We start from the raw sequence: 27,336 nt of genomic DNA on the forward strand, positions 1-27,336 counted from the left end.
ATTACATTTTTAGCATGCTCATTAGTCTAACACCGCTCGTCAATGTCGACTGAGATGTCATCAAATCGAGTTTCAGAAGCCAAGCTGGGAACCACATATATTATTCCAGTGTCGCGGGAACCACATATATTATTACAGTGTCGCGCATCAGCAAGCACTACATGTTAAGAGTGTTAGTGTCATGTAAGATGTATGTAACTAAACATACAATATTTGCCCACTAATTTATAATTGAAATGTTGTACCAACCACCAGTAATTTCCAAGTGTGCAAACTATTCACCATTTGGTGACATTTTTCATTGTTTATTGAAAATATGTAATGTACAGTACGTGATTCATATGTCATTCATAACTGTGAATGTGAAAACAATAACGGAATAGTTTTCAGCATATTAGGTTTAAGACAAAGAGTGAATGTATGCATATTGAGAAGGAAATGAATGTATGTGGTTATCAGGCAAGCTTTTGAAGAAGCTTTTTCTAAAATTCACTTGACATCATCTAAGAAAATAATCAATAAAACACAAAGTAGAGCGTTATCACCCAGATCACAACTAGAACATGGTAAGACCTGTGACTTCCATTGAGTTTTTAGATTGTGGCAGGGACAGTGTCCAAGCCACTATTTAAAGGAGTTGTTCACCTAAAAATGGAAAATGTACTTTCTCACCCATTACTCACACTTATGTTGTTTAAACACATTTGTTGTTACTTTTTCTTTGGACATAAATATAGACATTTTAAGCAGCTCTATTCCAAAACAGTTTATAGTGAGCAGGAGCTGTCAAGCTTCAAAAAGGACAAATACTATAAAGCACTGCTAAAGGAGCAATATACAGACACCATAGTTCATATTACATGGCACTGTATTCCAAGCTTTCTGGGGCCATGCAACATCGTTATTGTCAACTTGGACAACTTGAGGACAGTAAATAATTTTGTGTATTGTGTTATTGCTATTGCACAGTCATGTAATTTTACAGATACATCAGTGATGAAAAGACAGCCCCCCACACACACACAGAAATGACACTTCTCCTTTAAGACAGAGAGATAAATAAAAAAGAGCAGAGTTAATTGTAGCTAATGTTTGTAGTCTGTAGGGGTCAATGACCAGAACATACCACTAAAAGCACAAGTTCCAGTATTTCTTTTCTTTTTTCCTTCCTGTGTTTCCATCCCTCACCTTTTCTTATTTGTCTTCTTTTGCTGTGAATGCACATGCTACACTGAAACAATACAAATATTCTCTGTCTCTCTCACACACAATACACAATGTTGCAGTACATATTGTTTCAAATTTGTATTTTTTTCTCTGAATAATCAAATCTTATATGTCAATATCTACAATGAGGAATGAGGGCAAGAACATGATCTTGACAATATTGATTGATCACACAGATCATACAGAATCCATTTATCTAACAAATATTCCCTCTCTCTCTCTCGCTCACACACACACACACACACAGTGGTGGAGGGGGAAGAAGGGAGTCTCTTTGTCTTGTGTTGATGGATATCCTCCTCCCTCTGTCTTTCAGTTTCTTTTCTGTCCCTCCATCTCCTACTTCCTGTTCTCTTGCAACATCTGCATGTAAATGGGCTGCTGGGTGTGATGGCTGGGCTGAGTGATTGAGATCATTGTCTCATTGTCTCAAGCACCCAATTAGCACTCTTGAGGGTGTGATTCCATTCCACAACAAAAAAAAAAAATAAAAAAAAATCGCATTGTCCATGTGAAAACTTTAGGAGCTTTTCCACTGCACAGTACAATTCGACTCAACTCAACTCGGCTTGCTTTTTCCACTGTGGACTTTTTTAGTACCACCTCGGTCATGGTTCCAAGCGAGACGAGCCGATACTAAATGTGATGTCAAAATCCTGCAGATCACTAATTGGTCAGGGAGAATCGTCACTAACAGTGTCACTGGATTTGCGACACGCGACATCAACCCGCTAGTTTTAAAGTTAGCAACAGCGATAAAATAACATTTGTTCAAGCGACTTTCGAATTGTGAAAAAGTAATGGCTGTACGCAAAACCACGCCGTGGTCAATAAACGAGGTGCAGACGGTCCACACGTTAGCGCTGAGCGAAATGAAATAGTCTCTCAGGAAGTGTCTCAGCTGTTGGCCACAAGCGGCTACCACCAGACCTACCAACAATGTAGGGAAAAAAAAACAACAACATAAAGTTTACTACAGAACCATCAAGGAAAAGTGGACGTGGTGACCAAGTGGACCAAGTGGAAGATGGCGACCAAATGGACGCCATCTAAACTGGCGAGCAATGGGAGGGAGAGTGCCCTGGACTCAGCAACGATGGAGGATGGTACATTTTGTTACGTTAACTCTATACTCTGCTTGAAAGCTTCAATTTATTTAGTTAACCAGCTACTGGAAGCTTGCTTCTAAAACAACCAGACCAATTTAACTGTTACACTTGTGTAAAAATCACCATGCAACAACTGCTTTATGCAGCACAATGAGCAAGCAGCTAACAGCTAGTAATTAGTTTAGCAGTTTTTCATATTTAAAAATACTATTCTTCCGTTTCTCTTCAAAAGATGTCATCTGAAATATAAATGAAATATGAAGCATATTTATATTCAACCAAAATACAAACTCAGAATGAGCTAAGAATATAGGTCTACATTTTTAATTTGTAAGGATGTCCTTACAGATCCTCTGGACAGACAGACCGTGAGAGTTTTCACTTACGAAGATACGCGATTAGTTACGTTGCTTCTTGTTACTTGGCTTTGTCTATGCTCTATGTAACTTCTATGGCTCTATGATGAAGAAAAGCAGGAATAACAGCCCTTTTTGCATAAATCATCAAAGTCCAATGAAGATGAATGAGGAAAAAAACTATAGCAATATATTACAGTTCTGATTCTGATTACCATCCAAATATTCACATCTTTATCAGATGAGAAACCAATAAACCTCGGCTGCCACTCATTGGGTGTATGTATAGACTGGTGGTAAAGGAAGTGGCTGTTTCCTCTAGCAGATGACAGATAAGAACGCTCCCTCTCTCTCTCTTCTGTCACATCCATTTAACTGTTTGGAGATGGGTCCCGCTCTGTTGTGATTACTAAGCCCCCCTGTGTGCCTGTTCTCACCCAGAGGAAGTAATTTCTTCGTAATGCTTTCTCTATCAAAACCAGACGTGTCGAAAAATGGACGGATGTGCTTTTGTCTCCATGATTCAAAGCGAAACAACAAATCAATCGTTATCTTACAATGTTTTTATTTATTTCCAGAACATCTCTTTTATATTTGTTTTTTACAAAAGATCGAGTTTGCAAAAGTTTGCTTTCACATCTCTGTCTCAACACGATAATAAAAGTATAATTGTATGGGTGACTTAAGCAGCTTAAAACTGAAGAATGCTTCATATGCTGTCACTGAGCCTGTCCTTAGGGCTTAAGGTAAACGAACCACTCACTAGATTTTTGGCAATGGGACAATGACTTCAGAGTAGTAGATGACAAAAGACCATAGTTGTGTATCCCTTTGTGTTAAAGTTCTTCAAGCTGACTTGTGATTGTATTGGTTTCCTTCACTTCTGTTACTAACTTGCCAATAATATACTAGCAAGAACCAATGGGTTATGTAAAATAAAATGTAAACAAAAACCCCCAAAACAAAACAACTCAAAAACTTACACACAACATTTTTAAATCTCAGCTAAAACCCATCTTTTCTTTCTGGCTTTAGTCAAACAGAGTTTTTATAATTATTAGTGTTATTAATAGCTTTCCAGCTGTATTTTTTTTTTATTTATATCTTATTTCATACTGATTATTGCACAGCACATTGGTCAACAGTCTGTTGCTATTATTCATACTTCATAAATAAATTGACATTTGTGTGTGGTGAGGGGCATAGTGGTGCGAGAGAATGAAAGCAGAGATTATTTTCAACACCCCCAAGAACTTAATGACTATACCTGCTGGTCTATCATACTAAATGTTTGTTTGGCAAGACAACAGGTACCCTCTCATTTTCTCACCTTGTGTTTCTCTCTTTTACTCTGTGCTAACTCTTAGTGGATAACATACACTCACCTAAAAGATTATTAGGAACACCTGTTCAATTTCTCATTAATGCAATTATCTAATCAACCAATCACATGGCAGTTGCTTCAATGCATTTAGGGGTGTGGTCCTGGTCAAGACAATCTCCTGAACTCCAAACTGAATGTCAGAATGGGAAAGAAAAGTGATTTAAGCAATTTTGAGCATGGCATGGTTGTTGGTGCCAGACGGGCCGGTCTGAGTATTTCACAATCTGCTCAGTTACTGGGATTTTCACGCACAACCATTTCTAGGGTTTACAAAGAATGGTGTGAAAAGGGAAAAACATCCAGTATGTGGCAGTCCTGTGGGCGAAAATGCCTTGTTGATGCTAGAGGTCAGAGGAGAATGGGCCGACTGATTCAAACTGATAGAAGAGCAACTTTGCCTGAAATAACCACTCGTTACAACCGAGGTATGCAGCAAAGCATTTGTGAAGCCACAACACGCACAACCTTGAGGTGGATGGGCTACAACAGCAGAAGACCCCACCGGGTACCACTCATCTCCACTACAAATAGGAAAAAGAGGCTACAATTTGCAAGAGCTCATCAAAATTGGACAGTTGAAGACTGGAAAAATGTTGCCTGGTCTGATGAGTCTCGATTTCTGTTGAGACATTCAGATGGTAGAGTCAGAATTTGGCGTAAACAGAATGAGAACATGGATCCATCATGCCTTGTTACCACTGTGCAGGCTGCTGGTGGTGGTGTAATGGTGTGGGGGATGTTTTCTTGGCACACTTTAGGCCCCTTAGTGCCAATTGGGCATCGTTTAAATGCCACGGCCTACCTGAGCATTGTTTCTGACCATGTCCATTCCTTTATGGCCACCATGTACCCATCCTCTGATGGCTACTTCCAGCAGGATAATGCACCATGTCACAAAGCTCGAATCATTTCAAATTGGTTTCTTGAACATGACAACGAGTTCACTGTACTAAAATGGCCCCCACAGTCACCAGATCTCAACCCAATAGAGCATCTTTGGGATGTGGTGGAACGGGAGCTTCGTGTCCTGGATGTGCATCCCACAAATCTCCATCAACTGCAAGATGCTATCCTATCAATATGGGCCAACATTTCTAAAGAATGCTTTCAGCACCTTTTTGAATCAATGCCATGTAGAATTAAGGCAGTTCTGAAGGCGAAAGGGGGTCAAACACAGTATTAGTATGGTGTTCCTAATAATCCTTTAGGTGAGTGTATTTGCGTAGGCAGATAGAATTCTTGTAAAAAAAAAAATACTGAACAGCAGGCAAATACATTCAGAGAGATGAGCAAAACACAATCATTTTAACAGCTAAAATGATAGGTAAATTAAAGAAGCTAATTAAATTCCATGTAAAAAAATAAAAAAAAATATTCTAAGGGGCCATTCACGCAGGACAAATACTAGCATTAAAAAAACAGAGAGAAGTGTTAAAATGGTCAAAGATGTACATCTAGTGCATGTACACATAGAAAAAACAATTCTAAAAAACACATCCTATTCCAACATTATAAATCACTACCAAATGCTATAAAGTATAGAATACGGCCCCACAGAGTTTCCGCAAAGCATCTTTCAACAGCTCCAGAAGTTCACCACATCATACAGAACGCTGCACAGAAGCCTGATCAGTCTCAAGAACTTTAGTGTTCCTAAGCCAAAGGCATTCAAAGCCACTGAAATGAAAGAGAGAAACCTACTGACCCACAGATGTGAGTGCAATGTGGCACATTTCATCTGTGCGTGGGTGTGGATTTGACCAGGTCTCTGCTTTCAGTCCAGACATGGTCCCTAAGCCCCTTTCTGGGCGAGACGCCCCGATCACATTACAGCACTGGTTTGAACTGCCTTAGACAAATTACTCAGTCAAACACAATGTAGCAATCAACACACAACTGAAAAATGGACATCTTCTGGCAGGAAACTGCAGGCATTCAGATGCCACACATTTGAGACTATTGTCATTTTTGAGGGTGTGTCAATATGTCTGTAAAATTACAAAACGGAGAGTGGTCCGGTGTTCTTTACTACAAAAAGAAAAAAGTACACAGAATACAGGCTTGACATAAATCATGTGCAAATTTTTGCAAATAAAAGAAATGTAGAGATAGACCAATAATCGTATGCGTGAATAACCCTTAACTTTTTGAGTATGACAAAGAAGATGACTACATGATCTGTGTGTACAAGATCATGTAGTCATCTTTAATGCTAAATTGTAAAGTGTGATTGGTTCTCAAGTTCGATTCTTTTTGTATCCTGACAAACAGAACACAAACACTGTAAGTTTATATCCACAAGGGTGCAATACTTAAGTGACCTTCCCTTATGAAATGAGTGGAGTATTGGAAAATGGCTTGGACCCCCATTGCAATCATTTCGACCAAAATATTTTACCAATATTCACACTTTACAACATATTTCATTATCAATTCTTTAATATCAACTCTAGCATTTTAACCTTAACAGCTAGTTCATTTCAAAGATGAAATTCAATTTGTGATCATTAAGAGGCACAAAATAGTTAATAATAGTTAACAATAACATCAATAATAATAATAATACAACTAATACTTATTATTAATAATTATAATTAAAATGTCCAAAATGTTCATTATGTTTTATTGTAGTAGTCCAATTTAAATATATAGCCGCTGTTGTTACAAAAAGCTGAAATAAGAAGTAATAATTATCAGTTCTGCATAATGGTAATCAAACACTTAAATAAAACATTGGTACCATATTGGTCGAATCCAAAGTGGACCAATTATGAGAAAAAAGCTCAACTGATATCAAGTCAATGAGGATGACTTCTTCAACACCTAATAGTGTACTGTAACATTATCACTTAATAGTGCCAGTAACAGAACTCTGTCAGAGCACACAAATGATGAATGACTGTTAATCTCCCCTGATTATCGCATAGCCATTACTGGGAATAAAAAGCAAAGTCTTGTTGTCTGACACAACTCAATCTACTAATTTAATCGGTTGACACATTGTCACGCTATTGTAACACAACAGCGTAGACATGAAAAAATGGCACCTGCACTTTTCATGACTAAAATCGATACAGTAACATCTGGGTCAGACAGGAAGTTTTTGTTCTTGCTTGTGTAATGACGAGAAGGATATTGCTGCAGGCCATGCTCTAAAAAGGGTGGAGCTCCAAACCACCAGCATATATACAGTTTACAGAGCCCCTAACCCAGTGGTTCTCAACCTTTTTTTGATGAACACCCCCCTAACTAATTCCCTTAATTCCGCTTCTCGTGCCTTGCTTCTCACTGACTCTCGCAAAGCTGTGAAATGAAGAGCTCGAGCAATAAGAGCTTTGTGCTCGCGTTGCTCTGTCCATTGAGCCATATCCATCTACAGAGCCATACATGTGCATTAGACGAGGTTGTGCCACCGCCTGTGTATTTGAAACTGCTAAACCAGATAATTCAAATGTGTTAATAGACTTCAAAATCATAGGAATAAAATTGGACTTGATAGGGTTTCTAGGGTGTTCTGGGTGATTTCCAGGAAAAAAATTATAAGAACCCAAGTATTTTTGATATTCTGGTCTGTAGAAATAGTTTGGGTCCCACCTTCTATATAGTTCTATATTTGTGGTATTTTTTCACCCATTTTATAGTGAACAAAGTGAAAATTCTAAGTCTGAATGGCTTAGCAAACACCACTGACTTAAGTTAGTGGCCTAAAACTAAAACATATATAGGTATCATTAGACCATCAAAGCGAGAGCTCGGCTTGTTGTGATCATGGATTCTTGACCGAATTTATAGTCCAGAATGAATCAAACAATCTGCTCCAGCATTGCCATCATCTAACTCTAAAACTAACATGGTTCTCTTCGCAGTGTTATTCATGCAGCTTTCACGATAATGTATAACCAAGTTAGCACTGCCTCATCTTTCTCCACTGGCCCGGGACTCACAGTATGCTTTGGCAGATCTGATGACAAAGCAAGTCAAAATAACGCAAGAGAATTGGTCTAATTCTGTCTTATGCCAGCTGGTTGAGAAAGAATTCACATATTACAAATGGCATCAACATTTCCAGTAAGAAGAAGTGTAAAAAATAAATTCCTGTTGGATTCTCACCATTCCTGCCCCTCAGAAAGATTTCATGAGGTCTTAGATCATCCCTCTTTCACCTGTGTCAGTCTGGGCGTGATATCTTGACAGGTACTGGGCACAGGATTCTCTGAGCTCACCTGGCTGGTCTAAAAAAAACACCTTATTTGGACAACTGTGGATCTAACAATGCTTGTCTGTAGGCCATCTGTCTGGCTTTCCTCAGTTTCAACGTACCGAGGTTTGAAAGATCTTGATCGACTGCCACTCTATCTGTGAGATGTTGCGTGTGTTTACTTCATCAAGAACAGGGCAAGCTAAGCCTTGCAGAGCCAGACTTTTAATTATTGGTGTAAAGTCTGGTTAACTTTATAAAGTCTGGGCAAATTCTTGCCCACTTGTACAAGAAGGGGCAGTCTGACTGACCTGTCATTGTCCAACCACAATTAACTTTTTGTACATTTAAGAGGAAAGTAAAACTGAAAACGACAACCTGGACTCAAATGTTCCTCTATATACATTTTTGCAAACTGACTTTTACATACCGCTTACTATATTTCGCTGCAGTTTCCTGGTGAAATTAACACTGAATGGGCTACAACAACTGTGCGTTTGATTAATTGCCACACAAATCATGGAAACAATTGCTGACTTTGACTTTATAAACACTTATTTTCACTCTATTACTCACCTCCCGCTAGGTCGTGATATCAAAACACTTTTAATTTAATGTACGATTTAAAAAACGATACATTTTAAGACTTGTATTACAGACCCACCTACATATACACACTTATTTCTATATTGCTTGGTAGCTCAACTGGTAGAGAGTTGGAGAGTTGACATTTCACTTGAAAACTATAGCCAAATGTAGTTAGTTCGTCCTAGGAAGTGCTTGCTGTATCATCCTAATATCTGTGGACTGTTAAAGACTGTGCACTCTCATATAGAAATAGAGTAGGCTATCAGATTGGAGTTTATGATTTTGATTTTTGCTTTAGCAGGTTGATACTGGGGCAAGCACAACCTTGATTAAAATGTCTGTATTAAGACTACTGTACTAGACAATATGATCACTAATGATCAAGAAAATGTCTAAGGTTCACAATGCTAGAAAGCTGGCATCCTCTCACATGATTTTGTTTTTTCTTTCTTTAATCATTCTTTTCAAAAGAGTCCAGTTGCACATTCTTGTAACATCTGCTTACCTCCCCCACCTATTGCATTTTTTACTTGCACTTGTTTCCTTCATCTTTTCTCATATTTCTTTTGTATCGATTATATTTTATCTATATATTTTACAGATTTTGCAATAGAGTGTAATTCTGCTTGATCAACATTTTTAATAATGAATATGCTGACCATATTCACCTGGGTTTATCAGTTCAGATGTGTTTAGTAAAAACACAGAGTTTAAAGAGGCATGTGGGATGTTAAACAGCCTTAAGGCCTTCAGTACAGATGCGCACAGACACACCAAACGCAAGCACACACACAAAAACAGACATTAATGCACAGGCTGGTGAAGCATCCGCGTTTTACTCAAAGAAAACAATGCATAAAGTGTTTGCAATGGCCCATGTGTGTGTGTGTGTGTGTGTGTGTGTGAATGGTTACGTCTAAACCTATCCATTAGCTGTTGCCTTTGGCGCTGAAGGAGACAATTGCAGCTCTCTTCTTTGTGAGCAGACAAAGGCAACTCTGTTACCCGTCTGATATGCTCCAGGTTTACTAGGGCTGGGTGATATGTCGAATACTCATCATATATTAGCCATGATTTTACTGCCGATAATATTAAACTAAATTGTGAGTATTGTGAATGATTGTATATGGCCATCAAGTTTACTGAAGACGGTTTGTGAATCCTCGCTCTCGCAACTTGTGAGAATGCGAGCGTAAAGACAGAGGTGTTTCAATAGTGTCTTTGATTTAAACTCTGCAGAAAAAATTCTGTAAATTGGTTAATTTAATTATTTTCTGCGAATCAGGTCAAAATGTCCATTTGAATTAATCAAATCGTGCTTTAAACAAAAATCGATTCATTTGCATCATCAAGTTTTTATAAAAACATATATGTAGGTAAGAATTTCCATTTTTTACATGCATAGTTAAATGGGTGAATATAAATACAAATATATAAGATTCATTAATTGGGCAGTATTGAAAAAAATGCCTTAATTATATTCAACTACATTTAACTCTATTTTATTTGAATTAAACTTTTGAATCTACTTGGCAACAATGGTTGTTTGGTTGAATAGTAATTAAAATTATTATAATTCTTTTTTTAATCTTTCAGGATAATCTCCATTTCAGAAAAAAAAAAAAAAACACTTAATATGGATAGTTCACCCAAAAATGAAAATTCTTTCATAATTTTCTCTCCCTCTTGCCATCCCATATGTGTAAGACTTTCTTTCTTCAGCAGAAGTATATCTCAGCTCTGTAGGTCCACAAAATGAAAGCAAATGGTGACCAAACCTTTGAAGTTCCAAAAAGCATAAAAGGCAGCATAACTATCATACTGCTCCAGAAGATATCGATTTAACCACTGGATTTGTATGGATTACTTTTATGCTGCCTTTATGTGCTTCCAAAGTTCTGGTCATCATTCAATTGCATTGAATGGACCAACAGAGCTGAGATATTAATCTAAAAACCTTCATTTGTGTTCTGCAGAAGAAAGAAAGTCATACATTTACATTTATGCATTTGGCGGACGCTTTTATCCAAAGCGACTTACAGAGCACTTATTACAGGGACAATTCCCCCAGAGCAACCTGGAGTTAAGTGCCTTGCTCAAGGACACAATGGTGGTGGCTGTGGGGATCGAACCAGTGACCTTCTGATTACCGGTTATTTGCTTTAGACCACTACGCCACCACCACTCCATACACATCTGGGATGGCATGAGTGTGTGTAAATTATGAGATCAATTTCATTTTTGGGTGAACGATTTCTTTAAAAATCACGATACTGATTATTCTTAAAATGCTGAAAAAAACCCAGAAAGTATTTGTTTCCTCTATGGTTTTAAATCCCAGGGAATGCACAAACTGTTTGCACTGTTTGTTGCTTTGGACAAAAGATTCTGCCAAATGTATTAGTATACATGTAATGTATTTATCTTGCTATATCGTCCAGCCCTAAGCTTGACTACTGAACATGCTGTGAAGTCTACAAAGAAGAACCAGGAGTGTCCACAGGTGGATCTGTTCAGGTAACCAAGTGTACAGAGTTCAAAGGTTAAGTCCTACCTGTCAGTATCATCTTGACTCTTGGGATTGAAGTGGTGTACGGTCCCTCTTCTGGCACTCATTCCATCCAAGACCCGGTTAACACTCCGGGAGTAAACGTTCAGCCCTCCATCCGTCATATAGCTGCAGACACACACGACACAGTGTCATACTTTATGCTGTATTCAATAAAATGCTCCTAGTTTACAGTGAGGGAAATAAATGGGACCCTTTTCAGCCCTTTAAAACAACTGAAATGCAATTACATGTTTAATTCGATGCCTTATCTGTAAATAGAGCATAAACATATGATCCAGTAAGCGCTACAGTTTAAAATGTATTTGGGAGAGATGAACAAATGAATATTAATATAATGCCACTCTTTCGATCTGTACTTACCCAGCTCTTTTGACAACCTGTCATGACTTGGAGTGTTCATATTCATAACAAATGAATTCAATTATCTACTGTATATACCAACAGCGTGAAGAGGGATGTTTGTTAGTGAAATCAACACACAGGCAAAACCAGTTTTACCACCTTAAGTAGTACAGCTGGAGTTAACATTATAGTAGAGAAGTGCTATAATGTTATTATATGCAGAGTGTGCCTAGCACACACAAAAACGTGTGGTTGTAGGTCAATCTGAATATTGACCCATTTAGACGCTCATTGTAATGCTTTAGTTGGTGACAGAAAAGTGAATGACATAAAATATATATTAATGATCTCCCTTTAAAGAGTTAATTAAGAGTAATGTATCTAACATCAAATGTAAATAAAACGTAGTTTAAGATCACAGTGTATTGTTCAAGAATTAAAAGCTGTTTTTTCTGTCAGCAAAATTCCTCTTTATAGTCTTTCTCTGAAACGTAACCATCCATGATGTTGACTTGAAATTCTGTGTACTGAAAACAGCATGCACAATTTGCTGTATGTACACTCAAGCTTTGTAGAACATCAACAGTTTGTAAGCTCTATATGCTCAGCACATCTATACATGATCTGTAAAACTATAATCCTAAAGGAACCTCACGAGGTATAGGCTATCTATCATGAACTTTTAAACTTTCACACATTAGCTAGTTAAAATGTTTTAACTCAATAACAGTTAACAATTAGCCCAAATAAGCAGCAGAAAACTAGACCACATTTTTTCTATTTAACACCAATCCAATCAGTCCAGCAAAATCTTAACCAAGTCCAAATATTCACTTACCTCCCTAAAGGTCAAACCAGGACTGTGACCATCAATAAAGTCTGCATGGTGGTTTCACATGACTGTCTATTGACTGTTAAGGTGCGAGTGTGTTTGTGATCTTAGAGTATCTATGTGTTCTTAATAAAGGACACACTGCACTGAGAAGAGGGGATAAGAGAGACAGATAAGGGGAAGTTGGTGGGTTGGACTACAGGCGAAAGTGAACAGTTGAGCTGTGGTTGGACATTGGGATTTAACCTGAGGCAATAGGCTGATGGTTGTTTGCTCTGTTGAGCCATTTAAGTTGATGTTCTAAACAGGTTTTCAAAAGTAATTTGCCATCAAGGTACAAGCAATATGATCCATCAAACACTTAAAACTACTGCCGGGGGAGAGCTGCAATTGCACTGATCCAATTTAAGATTAAGTTTATGTTTTGTCAGTTTAATTTGATTTTGACATGCATAGTGTAGCGTTTTCAATTACAGGGTTCCCATACCTTTTGATGAATGAATTTGCACGATTTTCCCAGTTGTTCTTGAGTACTGGATGAAGATTGTTGAACCATTGCATTCACAAAGAATAATTAGTAGCAGCCGAATATTTAGAAGCAAGCATAACTAGAAACATTTTAAAGTCATAATAGAAATGTCTATGACTCTCCAGAACTTATTAGGATTTTGCCAATTTCTTTGACTTTTATAGTGAAACAAACTTCTTAATAGACCCATTTCCTTCATCTTAATCTCTCATTTCCTGCTGTGAACAATCACACAGCACAATTTTATCATCTGGGCTGCTGACAAAACCTGCTGAGCTGGTGGGAGGATTATAGGTACAAGCAATTTAAGAGCAACTCCAAACAGTAAATGCCACACTAATAATTTATGATTTTCCATTCAGCCGCAGCAAATAAATAATCAGGTATGATTATTTTCAGATAACTTATTTAGTCAGTAGCTTAACATTGTGCAATCCTTTATTACTGATCATATTTTTCCAGACATCTAGCAAGGATTTGGAAGCCAGCAAAGGACAAAAAATTTGGTGCATTAAGTGGCTTTTGAGCTTCCACTATGAATGTTAATATGTAATATCACTGTTTTAGTGACATGAACTGCATGCTTCAACTTAGGTGTCCCTTGATTACAATTATTTATTGTTTTAAATGTGTTTAAAGTTACTTTATTTTAGAATAAATGCTCTATAGCATGTGGTAATAGTCTTATTGAGTCAAAGGTTGCCTTTTATCAAAATGTTATCACAGTTACTTACATAAAAGCACTATCGTCTTACCATGAAAATGCCATGTGTTTTGGACACTACCATGATGGTAATGCCAAGTACCTTACAAGTACCCTTTAAATACCATGGTATATGAAAATGGCAAACATAAAGCAGCATGGTGTATATCAAAGTAGCATTGCATTGCCATTTAATACAATAAATACAACATAGCATTTCCACAGTATGTTTTGTAGGAGATATTTATGATTGTGCAGTGCTTTTAAGTTTTAATGTTTTGAGTTCAATGCTTAAAAAATATTAAATTTGATATACCTCCATGACAGGTGTGTTAATTGGGGCCATTGGTGCAGTTTAACATTGGTTACTGAGCAACAAAGTCTTGTTAACATTGACTAGACCAGTAAAACACTCTGGTGCAAGCAGGTTATTAATTTGCCCTGGCCTGGTAACCCCTCTATATGTCATTTAACATCTTGTCTTAAAAGAATGGTAGATGAACAGAGGAACAAGGTTAGATCACTAGCAAAACATCATGAAATCAATAATAATAACTTTTTAAATAAATGCATAAATTATGTTAACTAGTTATATCATAGCCTTACATTCTCTATCCAATCAAATTCCAATGGATAAAAGTCCCACCCCACATTAATTCCCAATGAATTGTCTATTTCACTTGATAAGCACTGAGATAAGCCAGTAAAAAACTCACCCATAGACAGTATGGTCACAGTAAGTGGCCCTAAAAGCTTTCCAACTATGATCAAATGTCTCCCAAAGAGTTTCTTCTGGTATTAGAATTACTAACAAGAATTCAGTACTGAGCAAAAAGAATGTGAGAATTCAATAAAAGGTGTCTTTCTGATTCTTGTTTCACCAAGACAGGGGAAAAGATTATGACTCTACAATGCTACATGTAGTGCGTTTATGAATTTAGTCATACTTTCATATTTGGATGTAACCTCATATCTCTAGCACAGGGTCAAGAGGTTACTGATTTTTCCATGAGATTCAGCTAACATGCATCTCTGTGAGGTAAATACTTAATCCTGAATGCTTTCTTTTTCTTTTGCCCTCTCTCTCTTTGTGCCCCAAATATTCAAATATTCATCCTCTCTCAGTATCCAACCATGAATATTTCCCATGACCCTTGACTCCAGTTCTCTTCCACAGTCTACATGTTGCATGCACTGACAGACAGTGAAATGAACAGCTGACAACAGACATCCGCACAAAATAATTGCTAAATGGAAAGAGCACTGAGGGCTCTCAAAATTCTAGCCACAGTATTTATCATACAGTAGACTGGCTCATTATTAGAGACTAATGGTAATGTACACATTAACAGACTAAATGTTTATTATTTTTGCTGATTAATCAGCACTGAAAAGAGCTTTTGGAACTATCAGATATCATTAAAATGAACACCAATATTTCAGTTTTACTGTTGTCAACACAGGAGGGTTTTTAGAGTATGACAGCGGCCACTAGAGGTGAAATAAAAACAATCACTGACTCCTCCTGGGTGTTTGTGACATGTGACTATGCTAAACAATTAACAACATCACCATTATTATTACATGTAGTCATAAATATATCGATTCGTTAATTTGTAATATTTTTGCATTAATTTATAATAATAACAATATTAACTATAAGTATTACTTTAATTATAAGTAATTATGAATAATTAATAATTTTAATTATAACATTAAATGTTTTAATTTAATATTTTGTATTTATTTATATTTACAATTTTAACACCAATTCAATGAATCGTCCAATTAATCAGAACTAAGCCCCCCCCATTTTTGTAATCTGCTGAATCCATTATCGGTCGTAAATTTATTCTTTGGGTGAATTCTTCATTTAAGCTGATTTCCATGTCAGTTGTCGTTTAAAACTATTCATGGAACAGACAAGGCCAAGAGTTCATCCAAAAACTGTCATTTGGATGTTGCCACAAACCACACAAGTATGTTTTATACTAGGGAATACAGACTTTAAGCATGCAAGCAGAAATTGCCAGAGCTCCTGGTGAATGACACAATGACAGAGTGAAGCGAATAAAGAAAGCTGGATCGGCATTGTATGATTACATGCTAAAAAGATGCGGTTAGCCACTCATGGAACAAGGATTTCTGCACAATATGGTCCGAGCCTCTGCACTATACATAATCACACACTCAAAGACAGCATGCACACACTTTTTAATGTAACAAACAAACAAAACAAAACTTGTTAAGGAAGCAAATTGTACATTTTGGCACCTTTAATTAAAAGTTTACTTATCCAAAATAGTTTTATGGTTTACAAACTATTTAAAAAACGTCCATCCAATTTTTTTTATGGGAACACTCCCATATCTGTTTATTATTCAAAATCCAAAAGTGAAAAATATGGGTTGTGGTGATAATTTCTGCATCACTAGCTTTACTTAAATTGATAGTTCAACCAAAACTGAAAAGTCTCTTACTATTTACTCACCCTCAAGATATCCCAGGTGTGTATAATATTCTTTCTTAGAACACGTTTGAAGAAAAATTTAAAAATATCTCTGCACAGTAGATCCTTAAAATGCTAGTGGATGGTGATATGATTTTTGAAGCTCCAAAAATCTCAGACAGTCAGCATATACGTCATCGATAGGACTCCAGCGGTAAATTAATGTCTTCAAAAGTGATACGATCGCTTTTGTTGTGAAAAAAGCTCAATATTCAAGTACTATTTAACTCTAAATCATCACTTAGGGCCCTTACATAGTCGACGCATCGGTACGCGTACGCGTCTGAAAGGCTACGCGTCGCTACGCTTCGGCCGCCATTATGTGTCGATGCGTAGCCAAATGTGTCGTCCTAGTTTTTGATACGCGACGCACCGATGCACGCAATACTATGCGTTGTCGGTGGAGGCGACATTGCAAGTATTTTAAATTAATTCAAGTATATTATGTTTACAGAAGATTTGAATACAATGGCGGCGAAGAGGAAAAATTATCGCGAGCTTATACGCATACATCCGCATTTATATGACAGTTACGTCGCAATTACACTCCAATAAAATAGCGTTGGAAAATGCCTGGAGGAAGGTTGCAACCGCGATGGGAAAGACCATAGATAAGGTGAAAACGTACTGGAAAAGTGCCCGTGACAGGTTTACTAGGGCGCACAAAAAGTGAATATTACGTGACCCGACTCTACTAATATCACCAGACTCTACTACCCCCTGTTGCGGGAGCGGTGTATTGCATTTCACGCATCGCCCGTGACGCGTGCGTCTGCTTGCGTCCACTGTTTAGACTATGAAAGGGAGCGCGTCGCTCGCGTCACTCGCGTTACTTGCTCGCGTTGCTCGCGTTGACTATGTAACGGCCCTTAAGCTTCACGAGAGGGTGGAGATCACACAGTCTCACATGTGACGTATTCGCATTGCCATGATACGGACCTAATTTCACCGTGACAGGGCGGAGGGCAGGGCCGGGTCATGACCGGGAGATCCCTTCTGTTTCTCGAGAGTGTGGTGGGGTGTTCTGTCTGCCGGGGGCCGGAAGACTGCCTCCGATCCGTCCGGGTAGGTGTGGCTGTCATCCGTTGAAGGTTGGAGGAGAGTAAGTGTTTTTTTTGTTTTTTTTCGCTCTCTCCCACAGCCCTTTGTTGGCCTTTCCCTCTCTTTTTTTAAATGTATTGTTAATTTGGCACGATCGCTGTTACGGGGTGTAGGTGCCAAATTTGTTTTGGTTTCCCTCCCCTTATCCAGGTAGCTGGTGTGTCATGCCAGGGACTCCCTGGCCTGAGAAATCGAGGGAGGAATGTGACGGGGCGGAGGGAGGGGCCGGGTTGTGATTCCACACAAGTCTCAGTTGCCTCCGCTTTTGAGACAGTCAATCCGTGCATCTTATTGCGTGGCTTGTTGTGCATGACACTCGCGGAGACTCCCAGCATGTGGAGGCTCATGCTACTCTCTGCTATTAGCGCATAACTTACCACATGCCCTATTGAGAGCGAGAACCAGTAATCGCGACCACAAGGAGGTTACCCCACATGACTTTACCCTCCCTAGCAACCAGGCCAATTTGGTTGCTTAGGAGACCAGTCTGGAGTCACTCAGCACACCCTGGATTCAAACTCGCGACACCAGGGGTTGCAGTCAGCGTCAATACTCGCTGAGCTACCCAGGCACCCCCCTTATCACTATTAAACAGCGCTGTATTCCGGCTTTGACTCACGAGGGTCAGTTCTCACGTGTTTCAAATGCCAAAGCGATTAAAGTAGATTAAATAGATTAAAGTATTGAAATATTTATCTTTTTGCACCAAAAGCAACCATGTTGCTTAGAAGACATTAATTTAACAGCTGGAGGTGTATGGATGACATTTATGCTAACTGTCTGTAATTCTTGAAGCTTAAAAAATCTGATCACCATTCACTTGCATTTTAAGGACCTACTATATTTTACATTTTTCTTCAAATGTGTTCTGATGAAGATAGAAAGTCATACACACCTGGGATATCATGAGGGTGTGTAAATAATAAGAACATTTTCATATTTGGTTGATCTATCCCTTTAACAGAATTGCAAAAACAATTTTGTAACATGTTTTTTTTTTAAACTCCCTTGTCTGCCATTGGTTGAGCAATCAGAGTGTTACTACAAAAACTACACGCTTAACAATTAAAAAGAGAACGTTTTTCTAAAAATATAAATAATACATTATTTTGTGAGTTGCTTGTTGATTCCAGAAATAAGGACTAACTAAATAGTGCCATCCAGTGGTAGGTGCAGGGAGATGCTGTCTTATGATAATCAATAAATTCTCTCAGTAATCATATACTGTATATTAATATGCTTTATGTATTGTTGAAAAACTTTGCAATCCTCACTTACCCAGTAGAGACACCATCCACTCTCATGGATTTTCCAAGGATGTCTCCATCACTCATGTACCCCAGTTTTTCCATTGCAACACCCTCCATCTCCTCCACGTTGTCTGAGCATTCAAGGCTGCCTAGGTTGTGTGTGCAGGTCTGATGTCTGTTTGTGTGCCCACAGCCACTACCATGGAGCATGAATGTGTTCCTTAAGGAGGGGGCATCACCAGCTTGCAGGCGAGGGCTAGACAAGCCCAGTCGCCATGGCAATGCAGAAGCTGGGCGTGGACTAAGGGCAAGCAAGGCCCTCCCATTGATCTTTGTGGTTATGGTGCTGTCAAAGGTCGTTTCCAGGGCACTGGAAGGTGATTGATAGAGAGAGAATACATGAGATGTTAATGACATATTCATACACTCACAGATCTCAGTTTAAATAGGGACGGACGGACAGATAGACAAAGAGGTAGGTAGGTAGGTAGGAGCATGATTTGAGAGTTACAAAGGACAAAGATTTGCAGTCTGCTTCACACAAAAAGCTATAGTATGTCTTCAGAAGACTTGGAATATAGCAGAAATATAGCAGATATTTTTTGTACTTTCATGGCTTTTTTTATTATTATTATTATTATTATTATTCGCCTTCATTGTACGAACTAACAATTTTGTGTTCCACAAAAAAGAAAGAAAGTCCTACAGGTTTGGAACAACATCAGGGCAAGTAAATCATCAATTTGGGTTAACTATTCCTTTAAGAAAACAGACTGAAAATGTTACGTCAACATATAAGGGGATTTCCCTTTGTTCTTAAAGTGAGTGAAAGACAGCGAACAAAGAAAAAGAAAAAGTAGCATTAAGAAAAACACAATTCTGCATCCTGTCGGGACAGAGTTTCATTGGGATACTGAAACAAACTTTTTAACTAGCATTAGCAGACAGTAGGTTGCCCCCAGCCAATTTCATGGCTAGCTTTTGTACACTGAATAGCCGAAACACATATCAAACTGATCGCAGAAAACACAAAACCTGACACCCCCCAAAACAGCTCCTAATGCCAATCAAACTGTCTTCCTCAAAGCCAGTTAGAGTTTCCACTATTCACAATCCCCCACAGATAAAAGAGTTCACACACCCATGAACAATGGGGTGCATTCTGAGCTCTGCTGTGATCTCTGTACCCAGTCATAATTAATGTCATGTTTTACTTCAGCCCTACTGAACTCAAGTCATTTAGAGTCTGAACATGAACTTGCAGTGGAGCAATAAGAGATAACTACCACTAGAGGGAAACCTCGGTGTCATAATATACAGTATTTCAATGCCATTTCATAATTAACGGGTGACTGATTAAAATGTTTTAAAATTTGTGTGATTATGTACAAACTATCAAGGCAAACAGATATTTTGTTTTTTATTTAACACTATATCTTTGACTTTTTAGTATCAATTTACAAAATGTGATCATTATGCATTCAGTTTATTTTAGGTCCAACTCATCCATTAAAATAAATTTTAAATATTTTACAAATATTAAATATAATTTTAGTTTTCATTGGTAAATTCATTCGTAAACCAATTAGCGTTGGAGCATAAGCATTGAAGCATAAGCCTTTAGATCAAAAGATTTTTAAGATTATGAAAAACATAATCTTATTCTTTGAAAAACAAAACAAAATTTTTTTGTAAAAAAAAAATAAAAATAATAATAATTAAATAAACCCAATTTTTAATGCATATCTGTCAAACACCCATAAGTAAAGACACAAACTCATACACACCAGTCCTACCTGTGACTGAAATGAGTTGTTCCCCGTAGGCTGGACATAGTTTCTTCTAGGTTTTGCCTCAGATCAGCAATGTTTTTTGCAGTACGTAGTCTTTTCGCCTCTGAATCTTCACCTGAGGAAACCAGACTTTTCATCACACAACTTCACCACAGCCTGCTCCAGTAACTCTAAAACATGTCTGATCACAAACATTTACACATTTAAAATGCTTAAAAAATGCTCCTAAATCCAGAGAATCATGGGATAATGTACATGAAGCAATTCCAGATTATGTATTGGCACCACGGTGCTAACTCTCCCCTGTTTGCTTATTAGGAAGCATGAGTTTAAATCTCCCAGTGCTTGTTAAAAGAGCTTTTTGTTTTCCTGATGCAGTTTCAACATATGAAACGTTAGCCAACTGCTGCTTAAAAAGAAACACACTGTATGCTAGAGGTGTGAGGGGATTTGGCCAGATGGATTAAGGGCTGTTTACTGATCATGAGGGGTCCACAAGGGGCTCAGGAGGTACAGAGTGGTGTACACACACACCAACACATTCACAGACCCTCACACATTATGTAAAACGTGCAAGACAACGAGTGTTGAGGTACAGTACATTCCTGAAGGCAGAGAGAGCACAAACAGCCTCTTTCAGAACCACATGCTAATGCTAATGCTAACTCTTGGCCATCTAGGCCCTCAGTAGACCTCTAAAAAAAGAGACCCACCTTCCTGAAAACATAATTTTTTGCATCACTAAAATTTTTAATGCAAATGCATCTAGCTACACAAGTTTGATTTCATGTTGCCGCATTTTGAAATGTATGCCAGATAGCAACGTTAGCACGAAAGTCTTCATCTATAGTCAATTGTCTGTTTTTAAGGTAAAAAAACTGTATTGGCAGAGAAACAGATGAAGAGAATCTTGCTGTTGTATTCTCATTCCCTCTCCCCATATTATACAATATACCAAAAACAGTATATCAATTGAGTACTTTGAGAAATACCCAGTTGACATACTACATCTCACGAGATTCTGAAGTGTGCATCCACTGGACACTTTACTAATCCTAATACCATGTCATATTCAAAACTGTGAATTTTTTAAAATGCCAGAGAACCACGAGACAGTTGCTGTCGTTTTCTCGTATATACACAAAGACATTTTTTATTTGTGGTTAAATTGTACTTGTTAAAATTATTTTCGTAGTTATTGTTACTACGTCATATATTCGGGCCACGGGACAATGCTCTCATTACCGGATGAAGTATGTCTAGGAATGTATTCATACTACTCGCCTGCAAACCTAAAGAATGTAGTTATTAATGGCCGACAAGTATGTTCTTCATCAAATGCAGTACATACTTTGACAACATGCAAAGTTGGTCTCTGCTATTAATTAAAAGTGTCAAAAAGCCAAAGAATATAATGATAAAAATAAGACTTAAAGTACCTTCAATGTCTCTTGTATGCAATGCATGGCTTATTTGAATGGAATGCATAGCAGAAGAGAAAGTGGCTGTGAAAAAATGTAACTCAAAAGTAAAGTAACACTTTACTTTCCATAAAGAATTACTTTTTATTTAATTAAGTAATTTTTTTAAGGACTAACGCAATATTCTTTTTTCTTTTTTTAGTTTTCTCCCCTTTTCTCCCCAATTTGGCATGGCCAATTCCCAATGCAGTCCTCGTGGTGGCGTAGTGACCTCGATCTGGGTGGCGGGGGACGAATCTCAGTTGCCTCCGCATCTGAGACCGTCAATCCATGCATCTTATCACGTGGTTTGTTGAGCGCCTTACTACGGAGACATAGCGTGTGTGGAGGCTTCAAGCTATTCTCCATGGCATCCACGCACAACTCACCATGCGCCCCACCACATTATTGTAACCACGAGTAGGTTAGCCCAACGTGACTCTACCCACCCTAGCAACCGGGCCAGTTGGTTGCTTAGGAAGCCTGACTGGACTCACCCAGCACGCCCTGGATTTGAACTTGCGACTCCAGGTGTGGTAGTCAGCGTCTTTAATTGCTGAGCTACCCAGGCCCCCAATGCAATATTCTAAAAAGTTACTTTTAAAAGTAACCTTCCCAAACACTGCTGGTGTACACTGCAATCAAGTCATCTGAAATTCACGTCCACAAACACAAACACTTACTTCTATGCTTCTTAAAAATATCCAATATGGTTAGAAGGATCTCCTCGTTAACTTGTGCAATGCCATCCCATACCCACTTGTGCTGATTCAGGTGCAGCTGATGCATGCAACTGAGTGTGTTCACCTCCTCAACAGATGGCCATGGTGGTCTTCCAGAGGTATCTACCCCCTTGCACTTGTCTTGTGAGACTTCCTCATCAGATCCATTTCCTGCTCTTCTGATTCTAACAGGGGACTCCAATGGACTTTGACTGCTCATTTGGTCCATTAAGATGATAGTTCAGTTCGGTTTTGTTCCAGTGGTAGTCTCTTGTGTCAGCTTCAGTCTTGAGAAGACTCCAGAGAGGAACTACTGTCCTTCCTTGCACACTTTCTTTGGGTAACGTGTTTGTCTTTGACTCTCCTACACTACTACTAAAGATGGATAAATGGTCTTTCTGACACATTCTGAGTTGTTTTCAGAGAATGTCCCGATTGATTCATGAAAGAAGCTCTTGTGACGGCAATCCAGCCTTTTCCTGTCCTCCATAGAAAAGAGAGAGGAAATTGCAATACAACTCTCATACCCACACCAGCACAGTGAACTTCCCCTGTGGAGAGGAGTTTTTCTCTTGCACGGAGCTCTGACAAACTGAGAAAGGATCTGCTCACACACACACACACACACACACACACACACACACACACACAAACAGACACCCACATGCTGGTAGACCTTGGAAACTCCTTGACATCCATAGCCTTTTACATGCAGATGAGTGCTGTTATGTTTTCTTTTTCACTCTCTGTCTGGCCTGACATTGGCCTCAGAGTTCGGAAAACACTGCTCACTAATTCACAAATGAACAGTGTTTTCATACCTAAAAGACACACTGAACAAATATGATATTGTATAATACCTTCTATAAAACCTTCTTCTGGCCATCAAAATTTCTTAACACATGGAGCTCAGCAGGTTAGAGCAAATATTTAAATGAACAAAGGTGTATTCAAGTCAAGAGATTTATCTTGTAACATTTTACCATGTAATTATTGAAAGCAAACAACACTTACACATTTTAAAAATAACTTAAACCTGATGTGTGTAAACTTTTCAATGTTAAAATACTTTCTTCTGTCCCAAACTTATGTTTAGAGACAACTACAAGTAAGCCATTCAAAAGGTAAATTTCACCATGTGTCACTTTCAAAACACTGTTATACATTTCTGGTGCAACCAATAGCATGCGTTGGGAGCAGGACAACCTGTTTTCTAAACAATGGGCTATTGAGCCCGTTTACAAGCACATCAACACGTTGACTATCAAAAAAATCTGCTTATTTAAAAAGTCAGTCAAACAAAGAAATCCACTTTACGTGACATTTGAAATAACGGTGTTATTCTCCACTTTTGACGTAAAGCCGCGAAGAGGCATGCGCAAAACATGCACACATTGGATAAGCCAGTAAGAATGCCATTTAAGGTGTTGACATGCAATGTGAAATTGGCATAATGGGCAAAAATTTACCCATGTGGATTGGTTCATTCTTACACCGTTTATGACCTTACAGCAATAAAGAAATGCTGCTTCATGCGTTTACTTGACCACACACGTTGTCGGCTTATTAAGCATAAACGTGCTAATTAGTTACATGTTGCAGCTTTAAATGTTTCATGCTGAAAAGTACCTGTTAAATACTAGATTGTGAATCTATATGCTCACTAAAGTGTACCTGTTAGATTCTCCAGAGAAGTATGGATGGATTTACTGCGTAGGACTGTTCTTTCCCTCCTTTCATCTGTTCCTGCCATTAGCCCTGTCTTATCAATTTCTGTTTGAGACCTACAGAGAGACAGAGCAAACTTCTGGCTCAAATTCATTACAGACAGTATGACAAAAATGTATTCAGAAACTGGTTGTCATATAGCATGTGCAGGAAAGAATTCATTATATTACCACAAGGTGGGGCAATATGTATTAGCAGAAGCAAGTAACTTTTTCCAGGTTAAAACACTTTCTTGTATTCCAGCTTAATATGCAGAAACAACTAAATAAGTGAGCAATTTGTAGGTTGATTTTTCAAGAAAGCGGCCCATCCAGCCAGATGCAGCAACTCTGACTCAAACAATAGCAAGAATTTGGGGAGGGGCTATCTTTTCTTTTTTTTTTCAGATTTGGGAAAGCTGTTTGAAAACAATGCTATTTGTTACAGTTCAATTTGGTATGAGTTAGTGGGTCAGAAATGACACAGTCAGGCTTTAAAACAAAGAAACATATCGATAATTAAAACTTTATTAACTATATTAAACTATATAAATCACTACCAGCCAGCAGTCAATGTATCAGTGATGGAAGCACAATGGTGCGTTCACGCGAGAAGTAGGAAGCGCGCTTTGTACACAACTGAGGAACGAACGTAACACTAGATTGTTCATTTCAAACTGAAATACAGCGCTGGATGTAATCAACAATTTAAAGTTAAAAACATTTAATTTATCGATTTGTTTCTTATACATACCTATCCGTTTGCTACAGAAGACATTAAATGATCGACTGAAGTCTTTACTGAAGGATTACTTATATGCTGCCTAAATATGCTTTTTGGAGCATCAAAGAGCCAGCAGCCTGATGGCATACATTTACATGCATTGTATGGACAAACGGAGTTGAAATCTGCTTATAAAAATATTCACTTTGGTTCTGCTGAAGAAGGAAAGTCATTCACATCTGCGATGGTTTAAAGGTAAGTAAATCATGAGAGGATTTACATTTTTGGGTGAACAAACCCTTTAATAGTACGCTTTGTGAAAAAACATACAATTACTCATTACAATGGTCATCACCTGTACATGAATGGAGCGACCGTGGCAGTATTGGGATGACTGCATTGTTGCTGGAGCTGTGGAAGTTGCACACTGACTGTATTGTTGGCGGTTGTGTGGGTCTGAGCCCCAGTAGCGGGGTCTTGGCAACTTTTCCCTTCTGATAACACCAAACTAGATGTAGAGCTGGATCGTCTGTTGTGCTTCTTGCCCTTAAGTACAGACAAACCTACCACCTTTTCGTTCCGTATCCATTCTCCTGCTGCACCCAAAGTGGGTGGCACAATATTCATATTTGCAGCTGAACCCTTCCCTGCCTGGCTTGGTTTGGGTATGCCACTCATGGCCGATATGGCAATATCTTTCTTCGCACTGTTGCTGACTTTGTTTCTTATGGGAATGGACTTCTTAGACTCAGATACAGCATATCCCTCAGTTTTGGTTTGTCCTCTAGTGTTGTCTGATTCTTTAACTTGTTTGCCGAGCTTGTCTTTCTCTTTATTTTTCAACTTGTCTTTGACTTTGTTTTTTTCTGCCTTTGCTGAGGTTATTTTGGGTGCTAAAGCCCTACCAATTGTCAACTGCGCAATGGTCTTTAGGGCTAGCTTGGGACTGGAGCTACTGGAGCTGCTGGGGGTCACTGGGCGTTGGTTCTCAGGGTAGATGGGGCAGATCTGAACTTGGTCTTCCACTGTTTCCAGAGCTTCCAGATTTTCCGTACTGGTTGTCTTGGAGGTTTTGGGGCCCGATTTACTGTTGAAGAGCTTGAGCTTCTCCAGCATGGACTTCTGGGCAATCACCTTTGGAGGAACCTCAAGAGAAGCTGAGGGTGGCTCTTTAACAGTGACCACTGAGTAGGTGGCAGAGTGTTTAGTGCTGAGAGACTTGCTTCTCCAGGGTTTAGATTTGTTAGTTGTGATGTTGCTACTGCTGCTGGTGTTACTGGGTGGAGGTATGGAGGAAATGATGGGTCCATGTTCAACCATCATGGGGGATGGGGTTGTTTTCTCTGTAAGTGTAGAAATATACATTAATGTGACATCTTATAAGCTGCTAATAACAACTGTTACTGTGCATTGCAAAAAATGTTTTTCAATTTTTTCACAAGTTAACGTTCATGTTGCCAATCAGCATACAGCTGATGGTGAGGACCAAGGATTTCACAATCACACAAAGGTTTGTCTAATCTGAATGATGTCTGCTGGCTAAAGACAAAAGATCCAGTTATTTTTAATTACAGTCCAAGACAACCAAATAAAGGTTTGTGTTTAGTTAAATGTGGTGGTGCTCACAGTTTTGGGAGATCAAATCAAATACTGGCTGTCCACCTGGGTCTTTTTCCAATTTGACACGTCTGTTTCCCGGAATCTTTAAAAATTCATAATTTGAAGGATTTCCAAAATAATATGGCATAATACCTTTACATCGATAGTTCATTACAAGTTATTCCCATAAATTATAATACAAACTGTAGAAAATGTCCAACCCTCCCAAAATAGGATTATTAATGTATGCATTGTTTGATCTGACATTTGAACTTTTAACTTACTTTAACAGGCATTTTGCCAAGTAGAGAGGCAAAATAGCCACTCTGGCACTAAGAAAGTGGGTCAAATCTATCAAAACCTAGAAAGTGCAGTTAAGCTGTTACACATGGACATTAACAAGTGTGACACACTTGTGATTCTGAAAATATGATATTTGGACAAAGTGTATGAGTATTAAACAAAATACTGAGGGAAAAAAGCATGAACTTTAAAGAGGAAAAATCCAAGTATTTTAAGGGATGCATTTATATTTATTTTTGAGAACCAAAGGTGTGCTCAATGGTGCATGACAAACAAGACATTGTTGAGGGACCTTTTGGACCTTCTAAACTACGTAATTTAATGAAGCG

General features: G+C 38.3%; 1 protein-coding gene across 1 annotated transcript in view; it reads right to left on the reverse strand.

Annotated features, from left to right (window-relative positions):
- The window catches only part of LOC127640422 (neuron navigator 2-like), an 82,758-nt gene that overhangs the window by 41,613 nt on the left and 13,809 nt on the right, over positions 1–27,336 (reverse strand). Inside the window, exons 8-12 of the mRNA XM_052122989.1 lie at positions 25,461–26,448; positions 24,350–24,459; positions 20,497–20,608; positions 18,729–19,070; positions 11,417–11,539 (exon numbers count right to left, since the gene is read on the reverse strand). Coding sequence (XP_051978949.1) covers positions 11,417–11,539; positions 18,729–19,070; positions 20,497–20,608; positions 24,350–24,459; positions 25,461–26,448 — 1,675 coding nt within the window. The remainder of the gene's footprint in view (positions 1–11,416; positions 11,540–18,728; positions 19,071–20,496; positions 20,609–24,349; positions 24,460–25,460; positions 26,449–27,336) is intronic.

This window comes from Xyrauchen texanus, chromosome 49 (assembly GCF_025860055.1).
Source record: "Xyrauchen texanus isolate HMW12.3.18 chromosome 49, RBS_HiC_50CHRs, whole genome shotgun sequence".
NCBI classification, from domain to species: Eukaryota; Metazoa; Chordata; class Actinopteri; order Cypriniformes; family Catostomidae; genus Xyrauchen; species Xyrauchen texanus.